Source organism: Ambystoma mexicanum, chromosome 2p (assembly GCF_040938575.1).
Source record: "Ambystoma mexicanum isolate Mex_15411 chromosome 2p, UKY_AmexF1_1, whole genome shotgun sequence".
NCBI classification, from domain to species: Eukaryota; Metazoa; Chordata; class Amphibia; order Caudata; family Ambystomatidae; genus Ambystoma; species Ambystoma mexicanum.
The window spans coordinates 1,175,155,925-1,175,182,966 of record NC_090923.1 but is presented as its reverse complement, the minus strand read 5'-3'; the positions used below and the strand labels follow the sequence as shown (position 1 = coordinate 1,175,182,966).

General features: G+C 48.3%; 1 protein-coding gene and 1 long non-coding RNA gene across 2 annotated transcripts in view; one reads left to right on the top strand and one right to left on the bottom strand.

The window, feature by feature from the left end:
• The window catches only part of ITIH6 (inter-alpha-trypsin inhibitor heavy chain family member 6), a 458,640-nt gene that overhangs the window by 311,467 nt on the left and 120,131 nt on the right, over positions 1-27,042 (top strand). The window contains exons 7-8 of the mRNA XM_069645329.1: positions 5,686-5,802; positions 6,764-6,935. Coding sequence (XP_069501430.1) covers positions 5,686-5,802; positions 6,764-6,935 — 289 coding nt within the window. The remainder of the gene's footprint in view (positions 1-5,685; positions 5,803-6,763; positions 6,936-27,042) is intronic.
• On the bottom strand, positions 7,892-8,796 carry LOC138567282 (uncharacterized). Its single transcript, XR_011302151.1, has 3 exons — positions 8,668-8,796; positions 8,098-8,227; positions 7,892-7,959 (listed from the first exon to the last, which is right to left on the bottom strand). It is a non-coding gene; the product is annotated as an uncharacterized lncRNA (long non-coding RNA).

Below are 27,042 nucleotides of genomic sequence, written 5' to 3'. Positions count from 1 at the left end.
GTTTGTTTGGGGGAAGCCGAGCCCTCAATGCTACCTCCAGACGCCCTGCCACTTAGGCTCCCAAGAGGCGCTGGTCCGAGAAGATCGAAGACCCTTCCGGCTTTACCATGGCTCATTCAGAGTCTGTTTCTTGTCACTGGTCGCCAAAACACTGCCACGCCAAAGGTGGGTTACTGCCCACCGCGGCTCCCCCCTTTCCTACTTCATAATTCCAATGGCTTTGTAGTAACCATCCCTGCCCAATGCTGACCAATGCACTCCGTCCTTTGCATAGATTACTGGGGACTACAACTTGTTCCGGTCGTGCGTGATCGGGGGAAAACCTCTGCCCCTGCAATACTTCATTCCCTCCTTTGAAAGATCGCGTACCACCGGATCTTGGTTTCCCCCAGCTTTGAGGTCAACACCTATGTCATACTTCACCCTCGATAATTTCCTCTCTGCATTTTCTCAGGCCAAAGCTCCCCAACCAAATTCTTGTTGCTCCGCATGCCTTTGAAGGAGTCACCTACGATGGTGGAGCATCGTTACCTTACGGGTGACGTTGCGCTTTATTCCCTTGTTATAACCAACTTTGCTTTCCTTCCCCTTTGTATCATACCTTTCCATATTTCATCAGGCCAAACTCGACAACCCCCAGAATCTTCGGTCTGCCCGCCCCTGCCGGGGCTTCTTAAGCTGGAGGAGCCCCGTTACTGACAAGGGAAGCTGCCCCTTTCCATTCCTTAATTAGATTCTCCCCTGGCACTAAGCTTAAAAGGGAGGCTCACCACCCCCATTTTTACCTGTCATCTCGGCCTAAGCTCCCCCACCCAAATCCTCTGCGGATAACCTGCCCTTGCTGGAATTTTTACGAAGCTGGAAATGCACCGTTCCTGACCAGAGGGAACTGGGCCACCCTCCTTTTAACTAGACTTCCCTCCTCGCTTCCATTCCATATGTAAACCGATGCTCCCCAGCTATCGTCCAAGCAGACTTCCTACCCTTGCTGACGATCACAGGGTGGAGGAGTGCTGTTCAGGACGCTGACAACCCGGGCTTGTCCTTGTTTTGTTTAGGTCTCCCTTGCCCATTTTCCCAGCACTCCAGTCGCCTCTTAACCCATACAGCTTCCTACGAGCTGCGCCACGCCCACTGCTAATTGCTTATCGACCCCGGTAGGATGAATGGCTGAGTTGGCCTTGCCGATCTGCTAATCTACCAGCACCCTCCCCATGGTAACGGTGTACCCCAGAGCCTTGCCTAACACCTTAACCTAGAGAATGGTGCCTCACCCAATTTACCTTGCAGTTTCGGTAATGCCTGCCACGTGGCCCCTGGTCACAACTTCAACAATCTTGCTATCCCCCCGGTCAACCATCATCCTTCCTGATTCCTGTTAGGGCTACCTAACCCCCACAGACTGATGACGTAATCTCGACTCCTGTTCTCCTGTTCCAAACTTAACCCCATCAATTAATCATATCCAACCTGTTGTCTTATACTCATGGTGATATATAGTTCCAACTAGCCAACTAAAGGCACACACTTATAAACAACACAGATATAAACCTTGGTTGCCCCAGTGGGTTTTATATTTTCCGAGAGTCCTGACAGCTGCCCCCTAACAGCGTCCTGTGTTGCAAATGGGATCTGCAGCAGGCGCATAACCCTGTGACTAACTTGAGGAGGCCCCTTTAAAATCCAGAGTACTTCAACCTTTCATATACTTGCAACGCACCTTCTTGCATCTGCGCTTTACTCCTTTTAAACCATGGCGTGTGCCCTTCCCAGGTACATAGCTCCTGGATGGCAAGACAATTTGAAGTTTTCAGCTTGATATGATAGGTTATTTACAACGCGCTTAATACCCTCAAGTTTTATCCATGGACCCAGGGTCTGAACCCGCGTTGTTCTGTGACCTCATACTGCCCAGGCGAGCACGTTGCCGCTGCGCTGTCCTCGCGAGACTTCCCCCAACTTTGGGTACCTTTCTTTAACTCCTCACTAAAGCGACCCACCCCTGTCGAGCGTATGTCTTACTGTCTCATAATGCCTGCCTTCGTATCCTGTCCTCAGCCACTTACCAATGGCATCCCTGTCGTACCTTTCTCCCACTCCTTAGATTGGAGCGCCTTAGTCTTCGTTTACCCCGTGACTGCCAAGTTGGGTTGCTCTGCGCTTTGCGGCGCCATTTTACTTATAGCTGCGTGCTTACCGCCCCGTTTGCGCCCAAAAAGCCTTTTGGTTACCACGTAATGAAAGGCCATTCCGCATGCATACCTCCTATGAGCCGACCCTTACCACACCCTGCGGCAAGTCGCCAAGTGTATCCTTTCAGTGCTATGGTTGCCATGTTTGGAGCGTGCACTATCATTCTGACCGGCTGCCATGAATAGAAGAAATACCTTCGCCAGGGCCCTCCTTTAAGCCGACAATTCTTAAACACTGTTCCCCAATCGCAGCCTCTTCCCACTGGCCAGAAGTCGTGGGCTCAGGAGCCCATACCCTCACGCGTATCTTACCTTGCCCCTGAAACCAGCGACCTCGTCATCCAACTTTGCCCCAAACTCGACCATCTGTGTCCCGTGTGAATTCCCCTTCAAGTGACCATACCGCTAGAGACATCCCCCAATGCAATCCTGCTTACCCATCAAACTGGCTGCAGAGCCTACGGCGTCCTACTACTATCTCCAAATCGCACAGCCACCCCTGCTATTAATTCTACGCAACCCATGCCAGCATCGAAACGCCCCACTAGCCTACATAAAAAATTAACAGCCATTTTTGGAAATCATCCGCAGTGAGCTCCCTTTAACTCCCGTATGAAAACATGAAACTAAAGTTCATGTGAAGGTTGTGACAACACATACCTATCGCTAGCTCGCTTATTGGCAATGCAGGGACAATTCGAAACGTGCGTCCCAAAATAACAGTTTTTACTAGTGCATTCTGAATGTGAGCTTCTTCTTACAAACCCCTGTGCAAATCATGCCCTATGCCTGTGTTTCAGACATATCAAGCAACCAACCATGACTGTCGCCTTTTTGTCTTTAACTTTCCAATATGGCTAATGGGAGCAAGCACCACGCCGCCTTACTGAAACAACACAATTTAAGATTGGTGGCCGCTCGCTCCAGTGTTTTGTACTTACAATCCCTATGCTGGCATCTCGACTTCGAGAAACTTTCATTGCGCCCTTTTCCCATATGCCTTTACTCGAGCTGACGTATATTCTCAAACTAAAAGGACCAACTGAATTACACCCTCGCAGCTGCTGCAAGTATAAATTGCGCAGCTGTGTGTAACTGCCACAGCTGCTTGCCCAGATACCTAACGGCGGCCCTAATCCCCGTGTGCACTCGTTATAAAACATTACAGCAAAACTGAACGGCCGTGCCTCACCAAGGCCATGAACAAGCAACCAGCCATCCAATTCACATAACGACAAAAAAATACAATGCGCGCCGCGGAGGCCATGCCCAACAACGCAAGTAATTCACTGTAATACAAACGACTGCTTTCAAATCGCAGCCTCCTGCTACTACTTACGCCTGCGGCAGGGAGGCCAAGGCAAACCCCCTCAACTTTTAAATGTGTCAAACCCACTATCCAGGCAATTCGCACCGCCCCTGCAACAAATTCCAGACTGCTCCCAAGAACTCCCCACCTCGTGCATTGTAGTCAGAAGCTGTTTCATCGCGTAATGTACCTCCTGTAATCCGTGCGTGGCTTTACAACAACCCGGCTAACGCGCTAAATCTCCAACAGTAGAATTGACCATGGAATCCAAGTGTCCCGCGGCCCCCTCACCCTCACAAAAGGCGCCAAAGTTTAACTCCACGTTGCACCCGCCTGCCAGGCTATTCTTTAAGCAGACCTCTCGATAAGCCCAAACGACAGTCCTGCACCATCCCATTGTTGGCACTATGACCAAAGCGGCCATCAAATGCGATAAAACCCCATTGAAACCTGTTTCGCGACACATCCCACCTTGCCATGAATTCGTTTTAATCAGCGAAAACGCTACTATCTTGCTCCCGGCGCACACAGTATTCAAGTGACCAGCGGCCCCCTCACCCTCTCAACGGCGCCAAATTTAACTCTACGGCGCACCCGTATGCCAAGCTATTCCTTAAGCAGACCTCTTGGTAAGCCCGAATGACATTCCTGCACACCAGTCTGCCGCAACCATCCTGCTGTTGGCACTATGACCAAAGCGGCCATCAAATGCTATAAACCCCATTGAAACCTGTTTCGCGACACATCCCACCTTGCCATGGACTAGTTATAATCATGGTAAATGCTACTATCTTGCTCCTGGCGCATCCTCCAATCCAGTGCCCCGATTTGCCGCCATATCCTGGCTGCATTTGTTTCACGGGATGGGGCCCGCGCAGAGCCCCACTTGCCTTTCCATAACTAGCAGGATCCTTACCCGACTCCCCTGGTTGCTGTATACCCGCCACCTTGCTGCAACTATCCCGCTGCTTGTACTGTGACAAAAGCGGGCATTAAACGCCCTAAACCCCCTTTGAAACGTGTTTCGCACCACAGCCCCCATCGCAATAGTTTAACCCGAGTATACGCCACTACCTTGTGCCCGGCGCACCCCCACTCTGGAGCCCTTACCCGACGCACCCTCGTAGCTGCAACGAAATCGCCTCCTTCTCTGGCCCGCGATCCTGCAAACCGGAACCCTTCTTCTTCCTGACTGGAAACTCAAACAGCATCCCGTAACACGAACGATAAGCAGAAAACGAAAATCCTTCCTGATGCGGCGGGTGTCCTTCTGCTGAGGGCTGGATGCTTCCTGCAGTGGGACGCCCGCCGCTTATATGGGGCTTGGCCCGCCCCCTATGTTGCCCTTCGCAGGCTTTCTCATCGCTTTGGCGCGCTTTGCCTTATCCCTCCCCCTTACCCAGGGAGGAGAGAGGAGGAGGACCCTGCCCGAGTTATCGGGGTGCCTCCTCCATTTTGTCTCTTTTTCCGTCATCACCTTCATGAATGCAACAAAGGTCCTGGCCTTAGCTCCGGAAATGCTGGTGTGATAGTGCTACACCGCCATTAGCCTGCAGCCAGGTCACACGTCCCCGGTTGCTGTTCTAAAGGCTTTTGCATGATTTCATACACCATTCTATGGATTTTGCATCCTAAGACCTCAGCCACATGTACATTTTCCCTCCACCTTCTTTCCCACACCCTTCAGAAGCTCAGATCTTAAATAGAAAACAATAGGAGCAACAGGGAACAGCTACTGACATGGACTAACTTTACATTCCCCATGTCTGAAGCACCAAATTGGCCAGGTATCATTTAAGTATAGCATAAATACTGCAAACCTTTCTGTGCTGATCATTTATTTCAAGCTGTCACTGTGCTCATCTAATCCTGATACATGTCCTAGTAATTTCTCTTTTTGGTGTTGAATCATAGAAGGGGGAAACAATATGTACATCCTGGAGTTGTATTTATGCTTATAAACTGCACCTCATACTCCATCTTTTTTTATCACTTTTCCAAATCTTGCCAGTCATGCAACACTGCTTGATGTTAGCTTCCCAGTGCCCGCGTGAGGTCCTGAAGTGCCAAGTGAAGGCACAGCCATTGGCATGGCAGTGGATGGCATGCAGCCTGCTTTTGTCCTGTTCTCTGTCCTGGTTGATCATGTATTTGTCTATTTCTCTTTCCTTCTTGCCTAAACAGATCTACAATGGTTACTTTGTGCACTACTTTGCCCCGCGAGGGCTCCCAACAGTGCAGAAGAATGTGGTCTTCGTCATCGACGTCAGCGGCTCAATGTACGGCACGAAAATCAAACAGGTGAGCTCACAAATTTGCTGCCTCCATACCTAAGCTGCCAATGATGGGTTCAACTTGCTCCATGTGATCCAGGTGCAGCAGTACTCCACGCCCTAGGGTGATGGACTCACAGCTTCGGCCGCCAAGGTTGTACAGATCCCTAGAAATGAGCATATATCCTCTATAAGAAGAGAATATAAATGGCTCTCCACCGCTGATAAAATTCAACTCAAGATCGCCTCCCTCACCCACAAATGCCTCAATAATAAAGCTCCACCCTACCTCATGGACAGGTTATGTAAAAGAACCTTGTCCAGACCAACTAGAACAGCCAACGCTAACTGCCTCCAAGTTCCGCGCTTCAAACTCTCCACTATAGGAGGAAATAGCTTCCCTGTCAAGGCTGCGCAGTTATGGAATTCCCTCCCCCATGACATCAGAGAAACTCAGCCTTTCGCCAATTTTAGACAGAACCTAACTAGGTGGCTGAGAGCCAATGACAGCTAAACTACTCACACCTGCTTTGACCTGATATGTCAAACTGTACATTACTGTATATTACCAGCCTATGACTTTGCATGAACATGCACCTTGTCCCCATTGTTCCTGACCTTCCTTGTACATACCTGCCTATTGTAACATTGTTGATGTCTGTACTTTTTTTTGTTCCCTACCTTCATGTACTTGCAACTAGTTGAGCATATCTGTAACCAAGCTCAGCATATCTCTGTATTTTTTCCTACCTTTGTGTATTTGTAACTATGTTGAGCATATCGTTGTCTGCTTGCGCCCTGTTGTCCCAGGGTATGGCGCGCCATATCAATAATAAACTAAACTAAACTAAAACTAAAATATAAGAAACGAGGCCGAGTCATGAGACGTCAACGGCAATCTATATACCTTCTCAGACTTTTCTAGCCCCTTCCAGTGGGTGGTTATGTTCTGGCACATCCGTTTCACCAGCCTCTCCTTTCCTCCATAGACTAAGAAGGCCATGCACGTGATTCTGAGTGATCTGCACCAGGACGACTATTTCAACCTCATCACATTTTCAGACACTGTGAATGTCTGGAAGAGCGGGCCGTCAATCCAGGCCACGGCTCAGAACATCAAGGGTGCCAAAGACTACGTGAACAGGATCGAAGCCGAGGGGTGTGAGTACATTTTGCCTGCAGAGTGCCCATGTGTCAGGCCTTTGGTGTGAAGTCCCACCAAAGGTGGCTATCAGATGGTGCAGCCAATGCTTAATGTAAAATGATTTGGCTCAGGCATGGTTGATATAAGAAGCTGCAGCACAATCATAGTTGTCATAAGAAGATGCAGCTCTGGCATGGTTTTTATGACGTGATACAGCTCCAATATTGTTAATGTAACAAAGTACAGCGCAGGCATGGTTGTTACATGATGCAGGACAGACAGACATGTTTCATACAGCTTGATGTGGCTGAGATATGGTGGACATGGCATGGCGTGGCTTATGGTAATATCAACTAAGGAAACCCGGTAGACTACTGTACAGACTAGTTGGCAGTGTCTACTCAGTCTACAGACGGGGAGATCAATAACAAATCTAATAGGAGACAGAGCTAGCGATACAGGTACTGATCTCAAAACATATAAACGGAAAGGGGGACCAAACGCATCTAAAAAGTTATAACAACATTTTTAATAATAAATCAGATAATTAAAATACATGATTAAATTCAATGGTCCACAATACAAAACTGCTCAAAAAACGTAGGAATGCGTAATTGGCAATAGATGCTAATTAGAACACTTTCAATAAAAAAACAGAGTACATATAGGACAACCTGCTATGTACCAAACTCCATTTGGATTAATATATCATATTCTCATTTCTCTGTTTTCAATCCAGAGAGCTGTCTCAACATGTTTCTGTTCACAAACACAATTAACGAACATTCATCAGGAGAAAATAATAATTACAATGAAAAACCTACTTCATATAGAGTCACAGACTTGATCTGAGTCAGTCTCATAGCACCTGTAGAGTTAAACCACATACAAAACAAAGAGTCAGCTGATGAGTAGCTAAGTTACTTCGTAGAGTTCTATATAACTGAACTGGAGAACCAAAAAGGAACAGATTACCTTGTCCGGTGCTCGTCGTGGCTCTCAACCTCTATGAATAAGTTGGAATAGGAGGATGAATCAATCCTACAACGTGTAATGCAAAAAAATTGTGCTTAAAACACATAGCAAAATCAGTGCTCACAACACTATTAATGAATCAGAAGATAAAACCAACACTAAGGTGGTGGAGTACAACAAATGGTATAGAGGACAAAGGCTCACCTGCCTGGGTGGGTATTAGGTAGGTCCAACTAGAATCTCTAGATCGGAACACAGACGTTCACCATTACATGAGTCCGCAGTTAGTTTCATCGGGACAGTTAAAGCCCAAATGGATTTGAAATAGCGAGTCCTGCAACCAATGGCCAAAATCAATTGTCATCAACAGATCATTAGGGTCCATATAAATTAGATATAGCCGAATAAGTAGTACATAAAGGTCCAACGATGGGACAAAAAGAGAGAGAGTCTCACCTGTGAATAAAAGGAAAAGTACCCTCACAGTAATCATAAAAGCATAACTACTACGGGAGGTTAGACCCAGCAACAACCTCAGATGAACTAAATCAATCGTGCATTGCCCATAGTAATTGGGGCAGACCATAACCACAAGATCGACCAAAATGCAACAGGACACCACATACCTGCCACTTTTCAAATACTGCATATGCAAAGTAAATTTAATATTTGCCGAGGAGAATGCAATTCGAATCCAACTTCTATCTTAGTAATACTATGGAGCTGGTCAGCAAGAAGTCAGTGCTCTCGAGCCACCTCACCCTGGATGCATACCTGCAGGTCGCGGTCCGACGGCGAAAAGTGCATCGTCACGGTTCGGGTTACATCAAAAGAGGATAGTGCGCACGAGGAGGACCGCTGTATAGGCGTCGTCAAGGAGACAGCCAAAGTCCTATTACTCTGTCCATGAAATATAGGACATAGGCAAAAAGGTAAAGCAACAAGGATTTTTGTGCGACCATCTTAGAACAGCATATAATGATGTACTCTGCATGGAAAGCGCAACACAGTTAACAAAAAAATCATTAAGATCAGATGAAAGCCTAGGGCATAGTAATGTATAACCCAAATAAATGGGTATAAGGCACACTCCAAGGCTTTAACTGTCCCGAGGAAACTAACTGCTGACTCATGTAATGGTGAACGTCCGTGTTCCGATCTAGAGATTCTAGTTGGACCTACCTAATACCCACCAAGGCAGGTGAGCCTTTGTCCTCTATACCATTTGTTGTACTCCACCACTTTAGTGTTGGTTTTATCTTCTGATTCAGTAATAGTGTTGTGAGCACTGATTTTGCTATGTGTTTTAAGCACAATTATTTTGCATTACACGTTGTAGGATTGATTCATTCTCCTATTCCAACGTATTCATAGAAGTTGAGAGCCCCCACGAGCACCAGACAAGGTAATCTGTTCCTTTTTGGTTCTCCATTTCAATTATATAGAACTCTACGAAGCAATTTAGCTACTCATCCTACTCATCAGCTGACTCTTCGTTTTTATGTGTTTTAATTCTACAGGTGCTAAGAGACTGACTCAGATCAAGTCTGTGACTCTATATGAACTAGGTTTTTCGTTGTAATTATTATTTTTTCCTGATGAATGTTCGTTAATTGTGTTTGTGAACAGAAACATGTTGAGACAGCTCTCTGGATTGAAAACAGAGAAATGAGAATATGATATATTAATCCAAATGGAGTTTGGTACATAGCAGGTTGTCCTACATGTACTATGTATTTTCATTGAAAGTGTTCTAATTAGCATCTATTGCCAATTACGTATTCCTATGTTTTTTTTTAGAAGTTTTGTATTGTGGACCATTGAATTTAATCATGTATTTAAATTATCTGATTCATTATTAAAAATGTTGTTATAACTTTTTAGATGCGCGTAGTCCCCCTTTCCGTTTAGATGTTTTGAGATCAGTACCTGTATCGCTAACTCTGTCTCCTATTAGATTTGTTGTTGATGGTGTGGCTTATGCATAGTTTAGACAACATGATGTGGGTCAGGTATGCTTGATGCCCCATGATATGGTGCAGCTTTGGTTAACATAGCAAGACGTGCCTCAGATGTTACTGCTATAACGCAGTGTGGTTAAGTTATTATTAAAAATATAGGGCCGGGAGGATAGCTCTGGGGCAACATGCTTGTCATGGGAGCAAGACAACGCAGTGCAATATGGGTACAATACCAGTTCTTGCACCTAGAGACTGGACTCCAGCATTAAGTGCGATATATAAAAAGCCCATATAACATAATGTAGCTCAGGTATGGTTGTGATGACGTGGAGCAGCTCAAGTATGCTTGGTGTAGGTCAGTTCTTTTTGTGCCCTGGCCCACTGGCTTGCCTTTGTCATCAGGCCAGGTAGGGACCACTACATACCAACCACCCATCAAGACCAGAAGTGGAAGGAAGACAATGTTAGAAAACCTACGAAATAAGGAATGTCAACATGTGATGGGGTTACTATCCTGAGTTTAGGGTGGTACCCTTTTAAAGCAGAACAGATCATAAGACAACCACGTAGTGATTTTGCCCCATAGGGGAATGTGTATTAAGATGTTAACTGACAAACAAAAGTGAAATGGCATTTTAATAAAAGTGTATAATTTGTTTCAGCTACGGTGGCACTTTCCATCTAGTCCCAATATAATCCTTGAACATATGCTCAAAGAAAGCTGGTGAGAGGGATGAGTGTTAGGATGCACTCAATGGCTAAGGCATTTAGACTTTACTTTGACAACCATTGCCTCCTGAATATAGAATACATAGTGGTGCTGGGTGGGCTTGTATCCCTACCCCAGTTCTACACTATTTGCTCGAAGAATTACCAGGGTTTATAACTCCACCATATATTGTGCTCATAAATGCATGGATGAAAACCTCCAGCAATGTTGCATTCCATACCCTCTCAGAAACACAAAGCTGATACTAGGTTACTTGCTTGTTACAATGAAGCTGATGAAGGCTACCTTAATGAGCTAACTAACATTTATTTCTGGGGCCCCTCGTCTTAATACACTGTTGATGTTGGATATTATGCTCCGGAGACAGAGATCCACCGCACACACAATGCAGCCGATCATGGAGCCAAATGCTCCCCCCACCAACGGACCCACCTCCTTGTGCAATGTAATACCTGGGTAGCACTGACAGGGTGGGCCTGCAATAGGAAAAGTCCTTCAATGCCTCTGCTCTCCTGTGGAGTGCCGTGTTATGCAGCCATGGCCAACAGTTTTGGTTCCATGTTCGGCACTTGGCACATTGGTGTTAAGGCGGCCCCGAATCCCAAATAAACCCGGAGGAATCGGAGGAACCAGACTCAATGACGTAGTAGTCAAACTGCACAGGAAAATCCAACTTTGTTCACATTGCAACAAAGCTGGGCCAGCATACAAGCATCAAATCTCGCTGCTCTCAACATGTTCATTAAAAACAATTGCTTAAGTGCTACAAACTCATCATCAATTATGTAATAAGATAATATCAGTTTATAAAACCTACAGGGTACGGTGATATGTTAGTGGGTTTAGCTACATATATATTCCACAAGGCTTAAACATTTTATTATGTTACAAGTATCTGATGGCTCCACCTAGAGCCACCCCTATATAGATAAAGCTTAAACTGCATCATCTGCACTGCAAGTGGTTGGTTGGCATACTACTGCATAGGTTGTATGACACCAGGGATTCTGATAGATTGGCTCTCTACTAACCAACATTGGACACTTGACAGGCCATCAAGACATGAGCCAGACAGAGTAGGGTGCATGAACCCCAGAGACCATTCATCTTCCAATTTAAAAAAGTTACCATCCCCCATTCTCAGGCGATGAGACCGGGCAATCCCTTTATACTTGGCTTTGTGTGGCGTCTCTTGTCTACATGTGCATTCAGGGAGTACGGCAAGTGTCCGATCTGTGTTTGCTTCTAATGAATGGCCATTGTTCTCTGTTTATGGGTCACGTGCTATGAGACCATGTAGGAAATTAAATTACCTTCTATTTATTAAGATTTCACTACTAGTAATGTGTGTGTTGAGTTGTCTTCTGCCACTGGGGACACTCTGGGGACACTCTTGGGTTATGCTTCAAAGAGTCTTTTGGCTTACTGTTTTACTGCACCTGACCATTAAAGATTGTTTGTCCCCTTCTCAAACTTTTAATTAATCTGTGAGCATACTGCTTGCATCTTGGGAATTGCTATCTCGTGCCTTCATTTTGCGTTTTGCCGTTCCAGTCCTGGACATGCATTTCTGTGGATTCAGCCTTTTGAGTCTTCCTGAGGCTTTGAGACCTGTGCTCATTCAGAGACGTGCTGTGGCTTCCATTTTTTATAAGATGGCTGCCCTACAACACTCTTGCTTCTGTGTTAATGAGTAATTCGCTTGCCTTTCATGCAGCACTCACCTTACACATTGATCATGTTAGTGTTCTTCATGTCTGTGGATGGTATGTTAATTTTCTTCATGTCTAAATACATATATTACCTATTGTGCATGTTTTTCATATGGAGTACATGTTTGGTTTGTGTCTAATTCATGCTCTTTTACTGTTATGTTAGCATGAATGCTTTAGCTCACATTGTCCGGGAGCCCTGCTGTACCTGTGGGGGATAAGGGCAGAACCACTGTCTCAATGAGTAACTTCTCTCACCTTTGCAGTATTGGTGCCAGGGAGGAGCAGAGGCTATGGATGGCGTATTCATCTGCCTCCCAACACTGAAGTGTGCCACCCCTCCACAACTCATCCCGTCTTACACCAGGGGGGCTTTGCCAAGCCTTTCATCATGCCACTGTGTGCACAGATCTGCACTGCACGACACCTCCATCCCAGTTGCTCCACACACCACCTGCCCGGAACAGACTTGATGGAACTGTCCCCAACCGAGCCCTGCCTCACCTAGGTGAATTGGTATTCCGGTCCAAGTGCCCAACGCCTGTTCTCTCCTTTGCCAGGCCACTCCACTGGCGTGGCCTGTGTCTCATGGTCCACCGGCCACGCTTGACACTTGTTTTCACCCAGAACTACCAGACATATGTGGCCAGGGGCTCTGGTCACCAGCAGTGGCCTGCTCCTCAAATGCCTCAGTCCAGCCTCTCCTTCAGCCCCCAAGGGGCTATTTAAAGCCATGGCGCACCAGGGATTGAACCTCACTTAGCTGGCCCATCTCCCTCCTAACACTCTCGCCAACAGTTTCTTCTTGACCTTGTTGTCCCAGAACAGGAACAGTCCACAGTCCCTGGTCACTGCATGGGTGGCCAGTGCATTGTTGACTCAGCGTTAACATTCCAAGTGTCCCCTTTCGTATAATGTAGCCTAATGCCAGAATTAAGGTAAGTACAGTGGTACAGGAAACACAATCCCTTAAATAAAAAGAATGGAAACAGAACCGCATCACTTTTTTGGCACAAGGGAGGAAATTCCTAGTGCATCTCTTCACTTTCACCAAAGAAAAGGAGCAGCCCAATTCACAGGGAGCATCTGAACGAGCGCATTTTAGCAACGAATTGCCATTTGCGATTGCCACTTTTTGACTGGGGTACCAGTCAATTATAAGCTGCAGTCCGACTGTGCAGAGTACTCTTCCCAAACTGCAGTAGGTACTAAATGGCACACGGTATGTTTTTGGGAAAGGTTCTACACCCCTCGCTGCCCCCACTGTTACTCCCTCTGTTGCTGCAAAACTAACCAGTTAGACTGAGGTGTTGTAGCTACCCCCTATGGGGCATTATGCAAACTCCCCTCTTTCTCTGTTCACATTCAAAGGACCCCGGCCTCTCTAAAAGTAAGCATTTATTTTCTGTTCTTTTAAAGCCCTGCCTGCTTTTCCCTACCTTGTGTGTTTAAATGCTCCTCTTTTACCCATAAACCTCCTGATTCCTTTCCTGTCCTGTGGGATGATGCCACTTGCTCCTGCCTGGCAGGTCTGAAAGGTAACCCTCGCCCATTGACAGCCTCCCCTAAGGCAATGCTGGACGTCGAGATACAGGTGAAATGATTCGATTCACATTGTTGTAATTTTTGAGAGACAGATAAGGGGTTTTGATGAGCTGCGGGTCCAGGAAGGGCTCTGACAAGCAACGGAATATGGCAGAGGAGATGACAGCTGGTTCTCACATAAGAAGGCTAGTAGCATCGGTTGAGATGTGACTATAGCCCTCCTTCTGATGACAGGTTTATTAAGACGATTAGGAAAACCCCAATAAAGGTATTCCAGGCAGACACATGTCCCTTCCTCTTCTTCTCATGTGCCTGATTCAGCCTCAAAGGATGAGGATGCAGTGAACAAACCCAGGTGTAAATACCTTAAAAAGATGCCCCAACCAAGATGCTTACACATGTGACTCAGAGAATGAGTCGATTCTCAGGATGAGCCAGGCCCATCACCAAAGCACCGGATTAGGTAATTTCAGTAACCAGCTCAGAAGGGATGGCCGTTCGTTGTATATGTAAAAGGCAAGCTACTCTGGGAACCAAAGGCACCCGAATGTATTGCTATTCCATGTTTAATGGCAACATCATACTCTTTAGCAGGCAAGGGTCCATCTTTAGTGGTGGATACATCCTTGTTGGGGGACAAACTGCTGATTAGACTCAGATAATGTAATTCTATGGCTACAGAAGATGCCCTGTAAAGGATTCTGCAAACAGGATGGTTGACTCTGCTTTGAAAAAGAATTAAGTTGGCATGCATCTGTCATTGCGGACCAATAGGTATGATACTTGCAAGTATCATACCTATTGGTCCGCAATGACAGAGTTGCATGGTACAATCCCTCTTTTATACATTTGCAATCTCAACAATGGAAACTTTGATGGCACTGAGAAGGCACATTCATCAGCTCGACTAGAGCCCAAACTCTTCATAGAAGAATGCACATATAAAGATTGCATTCTAGGTGGTGACATTATTTGGTGACTGATTGGAGGACGATGTTCAACGTTTATAAAGAGGATAAGCTCGCTGTGGCCCTCCAAAGGCAATAAAGGTCCACAGCAAAGCCCTCTAGGTCTCCCAACATTTAGCATTCTTCGAGACCTCAATTTCCTGCTATGAGTGATAGATTGAGGCCAAGAGGCGAGCTAGGAGCCTCTAAAGGTTTGTCGAGGGTTAGCTCTCTGCCCAGGCCTCAGGGCTCCTGGATGTACTGAGGGGTGGACACTTGAAGAGCCTAGGGGGTATCTTCTGCCTCTTTGCAAATCTATGGAAAGATCCATTTTAGACCAATCAGTGATCCACATTGTGCAGCATGATTAAAACTTATTGGCCAGTTCTCCAGATACAGCCTCCAGGGCAACTCATTGTCCTTGAGATCCAATCAAGAGGGCAGCTCCTATATAGGCAATGAGGGCACTGGTATTGAAGGAAGGACTTCATGATATTCCTGATCCAGAATAGAGGCTGGTCCTAAAAGCCTTCATGAGGATCTGACATTTCAAGATGAAGATCTTTTATAGGGTCATCCGTCTGGTTTCAAAAGTAGCTCTTCTTGCACTGCTGGGTATTATGGTGATAAGAAGAAGATGGAAGCGGTGAAACATACCTCGTGGTTGAAACCTGAGTACCAGGACCCTTAAAGCAGATAGTGGGCAGGATGCTCACACAGGCGACGCAAGGACAAAGCTATTACCTGCCAATCCACATGGAAGGGCAAAACGTCATGGCCTTGACAGATCGAGGAAGCCACCAGATCATGGCCTGCTCAGAACTGTCCCTGATCGAACAAGTGCATTGCGAAAGGTTGGTTGGTTTCACTCACCTATGTTGATCGGGTCAGAGGTTTACCCCAAGGCCTCGTCAACAATTAATAATGAAAAATCAGACATACGAAGCAGAAATCGCGGAACTCCTGGAATTACTTGAAGATGTAATCCTTGGAATCGATTTACTTCAGTTTGATGCATAGACTAAGAGGTAGAAACTGAAAAGGTATCATAGCAAAGCAAAGGATTGGTTGGCTGTTTTGGACAGACCCCAGAGATCATGATGACCTCTGTATTTCCTTGAAGGGGATAACTCCAAACACTTAAGATAAACCTTCCTGTCCCTCCACATCAGGCTAACTGGGTACACCTTGTATGGTGACCGGCAGGGCCGGGCGCCTCCCCAATCTAGCAAATGAGTAGCCTGTGGGGGAGTCGGCAGGATCCCTGTGCAACCTACAGTCAGTCCATGCCCTAAGGCAAAGGACTGTCACATGAGGCCATCGAAGTACACTGTCACTTTAACGGAGAGAATAGCACCTGGACACGTGAAACAAGATGACATTAGTAATGCAGAGCCTCGCAACGTGATGCTGCGTTCGCCCGAATGCGGTGCAAATGGACTTTACCTAGGCTCTTCCTATTCCCACTTTCCCCCCCATTTACCACGTGCGCTATGCACGGCATGGGCCCAGTGTTCAGCAAGTCTAATGTGTGGATGAGAGCAACCTCTGTTCGACATACGTGCAGTGCTTTGTATGACACGCAGTGTTCCCAGTCAGGGGTGGACTGGAATATATGGAGATCTGGAGATTTCCCTTTAGGCCTCTGCACCTTGGGCCACTTTTGTGTGGTAACCCATTTTATTTCCACATTTTCGGATAGGAAAATGTGCAATTCGGGGACACTTTGAAAATGATTTCCAGGGTCTTTTTTGGTTCCCAGTCCATCCCTGTTCACAGTGGTGCGTGTCTGAGTGTATATGTTGCCTTCAGAAACATGCTGTTTCCTTTCCTTCCGTCCTGTGCATAAACAGTCAAAGCCAGAGGCTGCCTAAACCGCAGGTGCGCTGTAATAGCCCTAATTATCGCTGAGATTTCCTTCCAAGCGCGAGTAACCGCCTCTGCCCCCAACCCTGCACCACAAGGCTAGAGTACCCGCATTTTCCTATGTCCCAAACGATATTGCCGTGGAACTACATTCCACTAAACACTACCCGAGATGGTGCCCAGAAAGACTTTGCCTCCTGCTTACACACAGGCTCCCCTCATGAACAACACTGCCCTTTACTACGCAAGCATGCATGCATGCATGCAGGCAGTGACACAGCGAGCATGCATGCATGCAGGCAGCGACACAGCGCTGAGTAGTTCAGAGATCATCGGGCCCCAGGGATGGTCTGGCAGACAAAACAGGCCCTGGAAATAATGTTCAAAGTGGCCCCATATTACACGTTCTCTTGAAGCCCAACCCTTTTCCTATGAGAAAATGTGAAAATATAATGGGTTACCACAAAAAAGAGCCCCAGAGTGCAGAGGGCTACCAGGAAATCTCCATACTTCCCAATAGTCCAGCCCCCTCCCCCCCGAACCCCCCTGTGGGGCAGAACAGCTGGATATCCACATTTAGAGGACACCTCCATATGCTACACCCTGACAGACCTTCACCTAGATTCTAGTCTGCTTATTTCTGCAGCCATGACGTCATGCACTAACCGTGCCTGCTGGGCCTAGAGACCCAAGCTACTCCTCACTGATGAGCCCCAACAAGGGCGAAACATGTTTGGGGATGCTTGTGGTCTCGTGCAGAAGGGATGTGACCTAGCAGTTCGGGCTGGACTGCCCCTTTTGGGGTGGGGCCAAGCCTGATTTGCATATGGTCTTTCCCCTTCTGTAATGGCTTGGCAGGCGAAGAACGATGGTCTGGAGGGTTGCCCCGAGCAATGCCAGTGGTTAAGATTCAGTCTAAACCTTCCAGCCATCACCTCTTTGTTTTTGCTTTGTCACCCCGAGTGGGACGGGTATGCCCAGACGTGGGTCCCGTGCCTGCTGGGCCTAGAGACCCAAGCTACTCCTCACTGATGAGCCCCAACAAGGGCGAAACATGTTTGGGGATGCTTGTGGTCTCGTGCAGAAGGGATGTGACCTAGCAGTTCGGGCTGGACTGCCCCTTTTGGGGTGGGGCCAAGCCTGATTTGCATATGGTCTTTCCCCTTCTGTAATGGCTTGGCAGGCGAAGAACGATGGTCTGGAGGGTTGCCCCGAGCAATGCCAGTGGTTAAGATTCAGTCTAAACCTTCCAGCCATCACCTCTTTGTTTTTGCTTTGTCACCCCGAGTGGGACGGGTATGCCCAGACGTGGGTCCCGTGCCTGCTGGGCCTAGAGACCCAAGCTACTCCTCACTGATGAGCCCCAACAAGGGCGAAACATGTTTGGGGATGCTTGTGGTCTCGTGCAGAAGGGATGTGACCTAGCAGTTCGGGCTGGACTGCCCCTTTTGGGGTGGGGCCAAGCCTGATTTGCATATGGTCTTTCCCCTTCTGTAATGGCTTGGCAGGCGAAGAACGATGGTCTGGAGGGTTGCCCCGAGCAATGCCAGTGGTTAAGATTCAGTCTAAACCTTCCAGCCATCACCTCTTTGTTTTTGCTTTGTCACCCCGAGTGGGACGGGTATGCCCAGACGTGGGTCCCGTGCCTGCTGGGCCTAGAGACCCAAGCTACTCCTCACTGATGAGCCCCAACAAGGGCGAAACATGTTTGGGGATGCTTGTGGTCTCGTGCAGAAGGGATGTGACCTAGCAGTTCGGGCTGGACTGCCCCTTTTGGGGTGGGGCCAAGCCTGATTTGCATATGGTCTTTCCCCTTCTGTAATGGCTTGGCAGGCGAAGAACGATGGTCTGGAGGGTTGCCCCGAGCAATGCCAGTGGTTAAGATTCAGTCTAAACCTTCCAGCCATCACCTCTTTGTTTTTGCTTTGTCACCCCGAGTGGGACGGGTATGCCCAGACGTGGGTCCCGTGCCTGCTGGGCCTAGAGACCCAAGCTACTCCTCACTGATGAGCCCCAACAAGGGCGAAACATGTTTGGGGTTGCTTGTGGTCTCGTGCAGAAGGGATGTGACCTAGCAGTTCGGGCTGGACTGCCCCTTTTGGGGTGGGGCCAAGCCTGATTTGCATATGGTCTTTCCCCTTCTGTAATGGCTTGGCAGGCGAAGAACGATGGTCTGGAGGGTTGCCCCGAGCAATGCCAGTGGTTAAGATTCAGTCTAAACCTTCCAGCCATCACCTCTTTGTTTTTGCTTTGTCACCCCGAGTGGGACGGGTATGCCCAGACGTGGGTCCCGTGCCTGCTGGGCCTAGAGACCCAAGCTACTCCTCACTGATGAGCCCCAACAAGGGCGAAACATGTTTGGGGATGCTTGTGGTCTCGTGCAGAAGGGATGTGACCTAGCAGTTCGGGCTGGACTGCCCCTTTTGGGGTGGGGCCAAGCCTGATTTGCATATGGTCTTTCCCCTTCTGTAATGGCTTGGCAGGCGAAGAACGATGGTCTGGAGGGTTGCCCCGAGCAATGCCAGTGGTTAAGATTCAGTCTAAACCTTCCAGCCATCACCTCTTTGTTTTTGCTTTGTCACCCCGAGTGGGACGGGTATGCCCAGACGTGGGTCCCGTGCCTGCTGGGCCTAGAGACCCAAGCTACTCCTCACTGATGAGCCCCAACAAGGGCGAAACATGTTTGGGGATGCTTGTGGTCTCGTGCAGAAGGGATGTGACCTAGCAGTTCGGGCTGGACTGCCCCTTTTGGGGTGGGGCCAAGCCTGATTTGCATATGGTCTTTCCCCTTCTGTAATGGCTTGGCAGGCGAAGAACGATGGTCTGGAGGGTTGCCCCGAGCAATGCCAGTGGTTAAGATTCAGTCTAAACCTTCCAGCCATCACCTCTTTGTTTTTGCTTTGTCACCCCGAGTGGGACGGGTATGCCCAGACGTGGGTCCCGTGCCTGCTGGGCCTAGAGACCCAAGCTACTCCTCACTGATGAGCCCCAACAAGGGCGAAACATGTTTGGGGATGCTTGTGGTCTCGTGCAGAAGGGATGTGACCTAGCAGTTCGGGCTGGACTGCCCCTTTTGGGGTGGGGCCAAGCCTGATTTGCATATGGTCTTTCCCCTTCTGTAATGGCTTGGCAGGCGAAGAACGATGGTCTGGAGGGTTGCCCCGAGCAATGCCAGTGGTTAAGATTCAGTCTAAACCTTCCAGCCATCACCTCTTTGTTTTTGCTTTGTCACCCCGAGTGGGACGGGTATGCCCAGACGTGGGTCCCGTGCCTGCTGGGCCTAGAGACCCAAGCTACTCCTCACTGATGAGCCCCAACAAGGGCGAAACATGTTTGGGGATGCTTGTGGTCTCGTGCAGAAGGGATGTGACCTAGCAGTTCGGGCTGGACTGCCCCTTTTGGGGTGGGGCCAAGCCTGATTTGCATATGGTCTTTCCCCTTCTGTAATGGCTTGGCAGGCGAAGAACGATGGTCTGGAGGGTTGCCCCGAGCAATGCCAGTGGTTAAGATTCAGTCTAAACCTTCCAGCCATCACCTCTTTGTTTTTGCTTTGTCACCCCGAGTGGGACGGGTATGCCCAGACGTGGGTCCCGTGCCTGCTGGGCCTAGAGACCCAAGCTACTCCTCACTGATGAGCCCCAACAAGGGCGAAACATGTTTGGGGATGCTTGTGGTCTCGTGCAGAAGGGATGTGACCTAGCAGTTCGGGCTGGACTGCCCCTTTTGGGGTGGGGCCAAGCCTGATTTGCATATGGTCTTTCCCCTTCTGTAATGGCTTGGCAGGCGAAGAACGATGGTCTGGAGGGTTGCCCCGAGCAATGCCAGTGGTTAAGATTCAGTCTAAACCTTCCAGCCATCACCTCTTTGTTTTTGCTTTGTCATGCACTAACAGACCAGTTAAAGCATTAGGAAGCCATACTAATGACAGGTGTGCGCTATGTAATTGCCCATCACATAACGCCTAGACAGCAGTCTACTGGACTCTGCAGTTGTGCAACAGAGCAATTAGAAACATTATGCAGCCATGCCAATGGCAGATGTGTTCTGTGTAAGTGTCCATAGCATGTGTGTCCTCACGTCACCAATGACATGCTTGGGTTGCTGGTTCTTGTTGAGTGCATTTACACGCTGGAACATCGCCAGTCAAATACAGCTACTCTCGGACCACAGTAGTTAAAATGTCCCGGGTCCTCCTGCTGTAAACTATTGCATGTTTGTGTGACATTTTGTGACTCTCTGACAACTTATTTAATCGATTTTGCATTTGATTGGCTTTTTTGTTTTAACTGAATCCTGAAAGTATGTAAAACATTAGAATGAACTTTCACTGAAATGGCTAAGCTAAAAATAAAACAATGAAAAAAATGACCCTACTTTAATATTTACAACAAACAGAACTATATTTCTGGTCAGGAGCAGTTTGGTTCAGGGCAGGTGGGGAGTTGGAATGTCGGTTGTGGTTAATGGGGACCCTCCCCCCCGTTTTGAAAGTGTCCCTTCACATAGATGGAAGCAGATGAGTGCAAAAGAAGGTGGGACATGGTGGTGTGAAGGCACGTTAGAAACCAAAACACTAATACATATGGTAGCGGTGGGACGGTTCCAACACACGTTTTGCGAGACAGGTTTAGCCAGGCACAGCAATACACTTTTCTAACACTTATTTTAAAGTTAAACACTTAACCCGTCTCTTACTGGCTGTCTCCAGCAACCCCCCCTCACTTACCTGCGTTCTGCGTCACCTGGGAGCTCCTCTGTGGGAAGTGGACGTGGGTATAAAAGGCAAAGGGGTTCCCCAATCCTCTGGGCAAGAAACAGTGGGTTATAGTAACGTTTAGCACACAACAAAATGCTTTCTTTACTTTCTTTACAAAACGGTCTCTTTACTTGGTAGATTTGTTTTTTTTTTTTTCCAAGCACACCAGCAGTTTTATTTTAAAGTTTTGTTGCAAGAAGGAGGAATCACAAACACTAAATACACTATCACTACACCTAAGAAGTTGCATTACTGAAAAAGAAGAGTTCATAAATAATGAGTCCCTTTAAAAATATAAAAAAGTCCTTTAGAATATAAAACATAGACCTTCTAAATAGATACAAATTCATGTTTATACAGTGTACTGTAAACTATGTATGAAAGGCCCTTAGTTGGGAGACAGCCTTGCCAGGGCTGTCTCACTGTCCATGTTTGCTACAGTTCTGGCCTGTGCCGCGCAATGAGGAACTCATGGAGCTCCAGGGCACGGGAGAATAAGCAGGGGGCAAAGGGGCAATGCCATACGACATAAGAAATAAAACAGCGCCATAAGCGACAGCAACGCCCAGCACTCCCTGCAGTATCCCCCAGCCATCACACATGGCCCAGTGTCACTAGCATCAGACCCGAAGGGAGACAAAGCAGGGGGCTAATAAGCACTGAGGTGACAAAGATCCAAGGGCAGGATGAGGCAGGGAGGAAGGGACAACAGCAACAAAGGAAGAAAGACTTTTCACACCAATGTGTGTCTGGCCATCGGCGCTAGCCGGCCAGGCGTGCATCCAAGCACCCAAACAAAAGACAAATGACATAGCTTCACGCTATGGAATACGGATATAAGGAGAGGCAACTGGAGGGAAACTCCAGTCCTTCTTGGTGCTCTGAACATAGCGGGGAGATCCCCATTGGACACCCCCACCTCCTTAGGTCATTATCAGAACACTATGAAATGAATAAATGAATACACAGAGAACTGTATTAAAGTTCTTTGGAAAAACACAAGGTCACAGTTTATTTTGGAGCAAGACAACTTGGGACGGTACCAGCCACATTACAAACAGTCAGATACGGGTGAACCATGTCACCACTTTAGCCACTGGCCAAACTGACAAACTGCTGGTTCTTCCAGCTACACTGGCACAGCCAGCAGGAACCAGGGGCACTGACCAGGATGATTGTCGGCCTAAAGCCCTAAGGAAGGGAGTCAGTGCCCGTCGAGGGATCGGCTCGAGCCCGGCCAATCCCGAGCCGCTGCAGCTGCAGCGTGAAGTACCTCATTGGCTAGGACCGCCCCGATACTCCGCCACGCTTTGATGGTGGCTGACGCTGCCATCAATGCCCCCAAACCCTAGGACCTTGCTTCTCCTTCAAATTTACTAGACAATTACAGTTTACCATACTCACCATTGAATTCATCTGCCACCTGCCCTCTTTAGCTCGCCCAATAAAGCCGTTAGGAAAACATTGTTGCCTTTATCAGATAGGTGGACCCCATCCGCTTCAAAATGGGAAGGCAAGGAGCTCAAACAGCAGTGCACTACGTACCGCAGGCCCTCTGCCTTGGTGAATTTCGGAACACTTCTGTTGAGGCGCTTTCTGGATTTCTCCATGCCGGCTACAGAAATGGCGTCTCTCCATACTTGCCTTTGCACAACTTCTGACCAGAATATTTCTGTGCCTGGCAACTCGTGCGCCATTATACGCAAAGTAACCTGTATTTGTGCGAGCAAGCGTCCGCGACCCAACTTGGCCAGATCGTTGCCCCCCAAATGAATCAATAACCACGTTGGTGCCCGCCGCCACTGGAGTTGCCAGTGAATTGCCGGCAGCAAGGAATGCCACCTCATGCCAGTAGTGCCCAGCCACACACACTCGGTACCCTTGAAACCCAGGTTGTGGCCGATCGTCCATTGCCTGGCCCTTTTTTCAGCGCGTGTCACAAATGAGTGGCCGATCAGCCATACTGCATCATCTAAGGGGAAAAAACATACCATACCATAAATTCTTTGATCCGCCCGGATCCAACACCCACACTACTCCGCCCCGCCCTTGAGTGCCCTCTGTATCTAGTGTTATTCAGGGGATGCATTATGCTGGGGGCAGACATACAATCGATAACGGCCCGACTCCCACCTCCCCACCTTCATGATTGCCCGTGGAGACATGCCCTGCTGAAAGGCAGTGGTAGCTGCGCCTATCCTGAAACTATGGGTGGACCATCCCTCCCCCTGAATTCCCAAGGCCTTCAAGGCCATTGTCAGCACCTTGCGAAATTGAAATACAGAGAGGGGGGAAGTGTCGGCATGGGTTAGCAGGGGGCCAGCGCTTGTAGCTCTTATTTGTATAAACCTCTTGAAAAGGTGCACAGGGCAGCAATCCGCCAGGGGGGCCCCATGTAGGCATATGTGAAAACCTTTTCCCTGCTGATCTGTCTTGCTTTTCCTCAACAATATACTGACCCCTTCACCTGCATCTTTGTGGAACAGGGATACATCCCCCAAAGCAATGGCCCTCCCAGATGTGTCTTTCTTGGATGCAGAAACTAGCTCACTAATCCTAAAGGCCCCAAAAAAGGCCCATGCGAACGCCAACCTGAATAGCGCCGTTTCGTATTCACTAAAGCATATGCTAGGTAATGTGGCCAACAGCCTCACCAATAACCCAAAGTCAATTGGTTTGCGCACATCCTCAGACCTTGGCTCCGAACGGGCCCAGCCTTTCAATGCCGAGCGCACCAAAAACCCCTTTGTGGGATCACCTCTCCCCTCCAATTTGGAGTGGAAGGCAACCGCCGCCAGATGCGACGCCGCCCAACTCTTTGACATTCCTTCTGAGTGTGCCCAAACCACAAAAGTGCGTACCTGTTCCTCCGCGGTCCGTTTTTCGCACTGTAGATAAGAAATCACGCTCTTGAATTTACCATAACCTTGCTGGTATCTGCATCTTACTCCGGGCGTGAGTGAGCGCTCACTCAACTCTGCGAGTGCCCTGTCCACACCACCAACTGCCACCATTCCTTTTTGAACTGTGCTCCCTCCAGCTTGCCATCCAGGTGGGCATTCGGAACTTGGACCACTGAAAGCGAGAAAGAGCGTCAGCAGCAACATTTGCAGTGCCTGGCACATGTCGAGCCCTAAATTCAATGTTATGATATAAACACACTTCCACTAGTTTTCTGAGCAAGCTCAACATTGCTGGGCAAGAAGCAGACTGTAAGTTAATGGCTTGTACTACCGCATTGTTGTCGGACCAAAAACGTACCCTCTTGTTGGCCAGAATCGTAGGCCATAACAACAATGCGACAACAATGGGGAACATCTCTAGGACCATTATGTTTTTTGTTCTGCCCTTCTTGTGCCTCTGCTGCGGCCACTTCTGAGCACACCACTCAGGCCCTAGGATCACACCGAAACCTTTGCTTCCTGCAGCATCCGAAAACATCTGTAGCTCGGCGCTGGTTTCCCACGGGGTTCGCCACATCTGAACCCCATTGAAGCTATCTAAGAATCTGCACCACATCTTTAAGTCCTCTTTGAGGGCAGCACTTAATCTAATGTGGTGTTGCTTCTGAGCCACGCCAGCTGTTGCCCTGGCCAGCCTTCGTGCAAAGACCCTCTCTGCTGGGATGACTTTGGCCGCAAAATTCAGCTTACCCACGAGTTGCTGCATCTTTTCCAGGGTGGTCCTGTCCTTCGACAAATTATTCATAATCTCAGCGTTTAGGCCTTTGACTTTATCCTCTGGTAACCTGCAAATCCCCTTAACAGTGTCAATCTCAATGCCAAGGAATGTTAAAACTCTACATGGACCCTCCGTCTTCCCAGGCGCTAAGGGAACCCCCATCTCTCCCATCAATTGCTGAAAGGCAGACATTGCACTTGAACAGTCATCGGACCCATCCTTGCCAGTAAATAAAAAATCGTCTATGTAATGGACCATAGCCCCCCGCAGCTCTCTTCTGCGCGCCGCCCATTCAAGGAACGTGCTGAATGCTTCGAAAAAGGAACAAGACACTGAGCACCCCATGGGCATGCATTTATCCACAAAGAAACCCTCCTTCCAATGGAATCCCAACAAATGAAAGCTGGCCGGATTTACAGGTAATAAGCGAAATGCAGATTCTATATCCACCTTGGCCATCAGAGCCCCTTTCCCCATATTGGCAACAACCAGCATAGCCTGATCAAAAGAAGCATAGTGGACAGAGCATGTCTCAGGGCTCAACCAATCGTTGACAGACTCTCCTTTTGGGTATGAAAGGTGGTGGATGAGCCTGTACTTACCTTTTTCCTTTTTGGGAACTATGCCCAGTGGTGACACAATGAAGTTAGGGAGGGGTGGGCCATCAAATGGCCCCGCAATCCTGCCTAGTTCCAGTTCTTTGCTCACTTTTCTATCAACTTCCCCCGGCAGGTCCCTTGCTGAAGGTAGGTTCTTGGCAAAGCGGCAGGTGTGGGGTCCCTCGTAAGGGATAACAAACCCTTCCGTGAAACCCCGAAATAGCAAATCCCTCTCGCGCTGTTTGGGGTAGTGGTTTAGATGTTCACCTAAAACCTGTAAGTTAACTGGAGAGGGGCCCTTAGTGGACAAATCCAGTCTCTGTGCTGCTGCGCTGATTGCCGGGGGCGGGAGGGAAATGGTAGTGGACTTACTGGCCTTTCCGCTGACCTCTGCCAGCGGAGAAACCTTCCTGCTTCAAACATTTGACCAGGGGATGGTTCCCACCACATTTCCCACACTCGTGGCTGTACCTACACTTCGGACCCCAGTTGCAGCTGCCTTTATTAAAATAACGGCATGTTCTGTTCCCTGTTTTCTTCTCCTCTTTAGTTCCCTTTGCAACACCAGATCCTGTGGCTCCTGACTCTTGACCCCCCCGTCCCTGGGGGGCATTGTGAAAGGGTTGCCCCTTACCCCCACTATTTTGCTTACCATACCAATTACTCTTATCGCTTTTGTGGACATCAGCCCATCCAATGCTCTTCCTTTGCTTACCACCCATGAAAGAGACCCAAGCATCCATCATCTTTTGGTCCCAAGTCATCTCGTGGCATTGCTCCATCATAAATCTAAATTTCCTGTCATAATCGATCCACCCGGTAGAACCGTACTCTTTTGCCTCCTCTACAATGGATTCCCTATATTTGACCAAACCTGGTCCATGCTCAGGGTTCTTTTCCATCACTATTACTGACAGTATAGCGAACGCTTTCTCCCAGTTAGCGATGTTCTCCTCTGGATGATACTTACGGTGCCTCTTATTATTCTCCTCCGCACTTAAGGTGACATTGGGACCGGCATCTTCTATTGCCAAAAGGCTGAACATGTCAATATTCTTCCTAGCCCATATCTGTTCTTTAATGTCCTGTGGTATATGCCATGCCAAGGATGACCTGCCCGACAACAAAGGTGCAACTGTCACGGACTGCACAGCACCCTAAGGTACAGTAGGTGGGGGAAGAGGTGGGATGACCGGGTTGATGCCTGGCCCCAGGGCTGTTGCAGGGGAGGTGGGTGTGGAAGCGGTGGGTGGATTGTTATTAGTAGTGCCCACATTGGTACCCTCTCACACGCTCCTAGCCACTGGTAATTTGTCCGCTGCCACCACAGCGGGCGCCCCACTGCCCTTAAC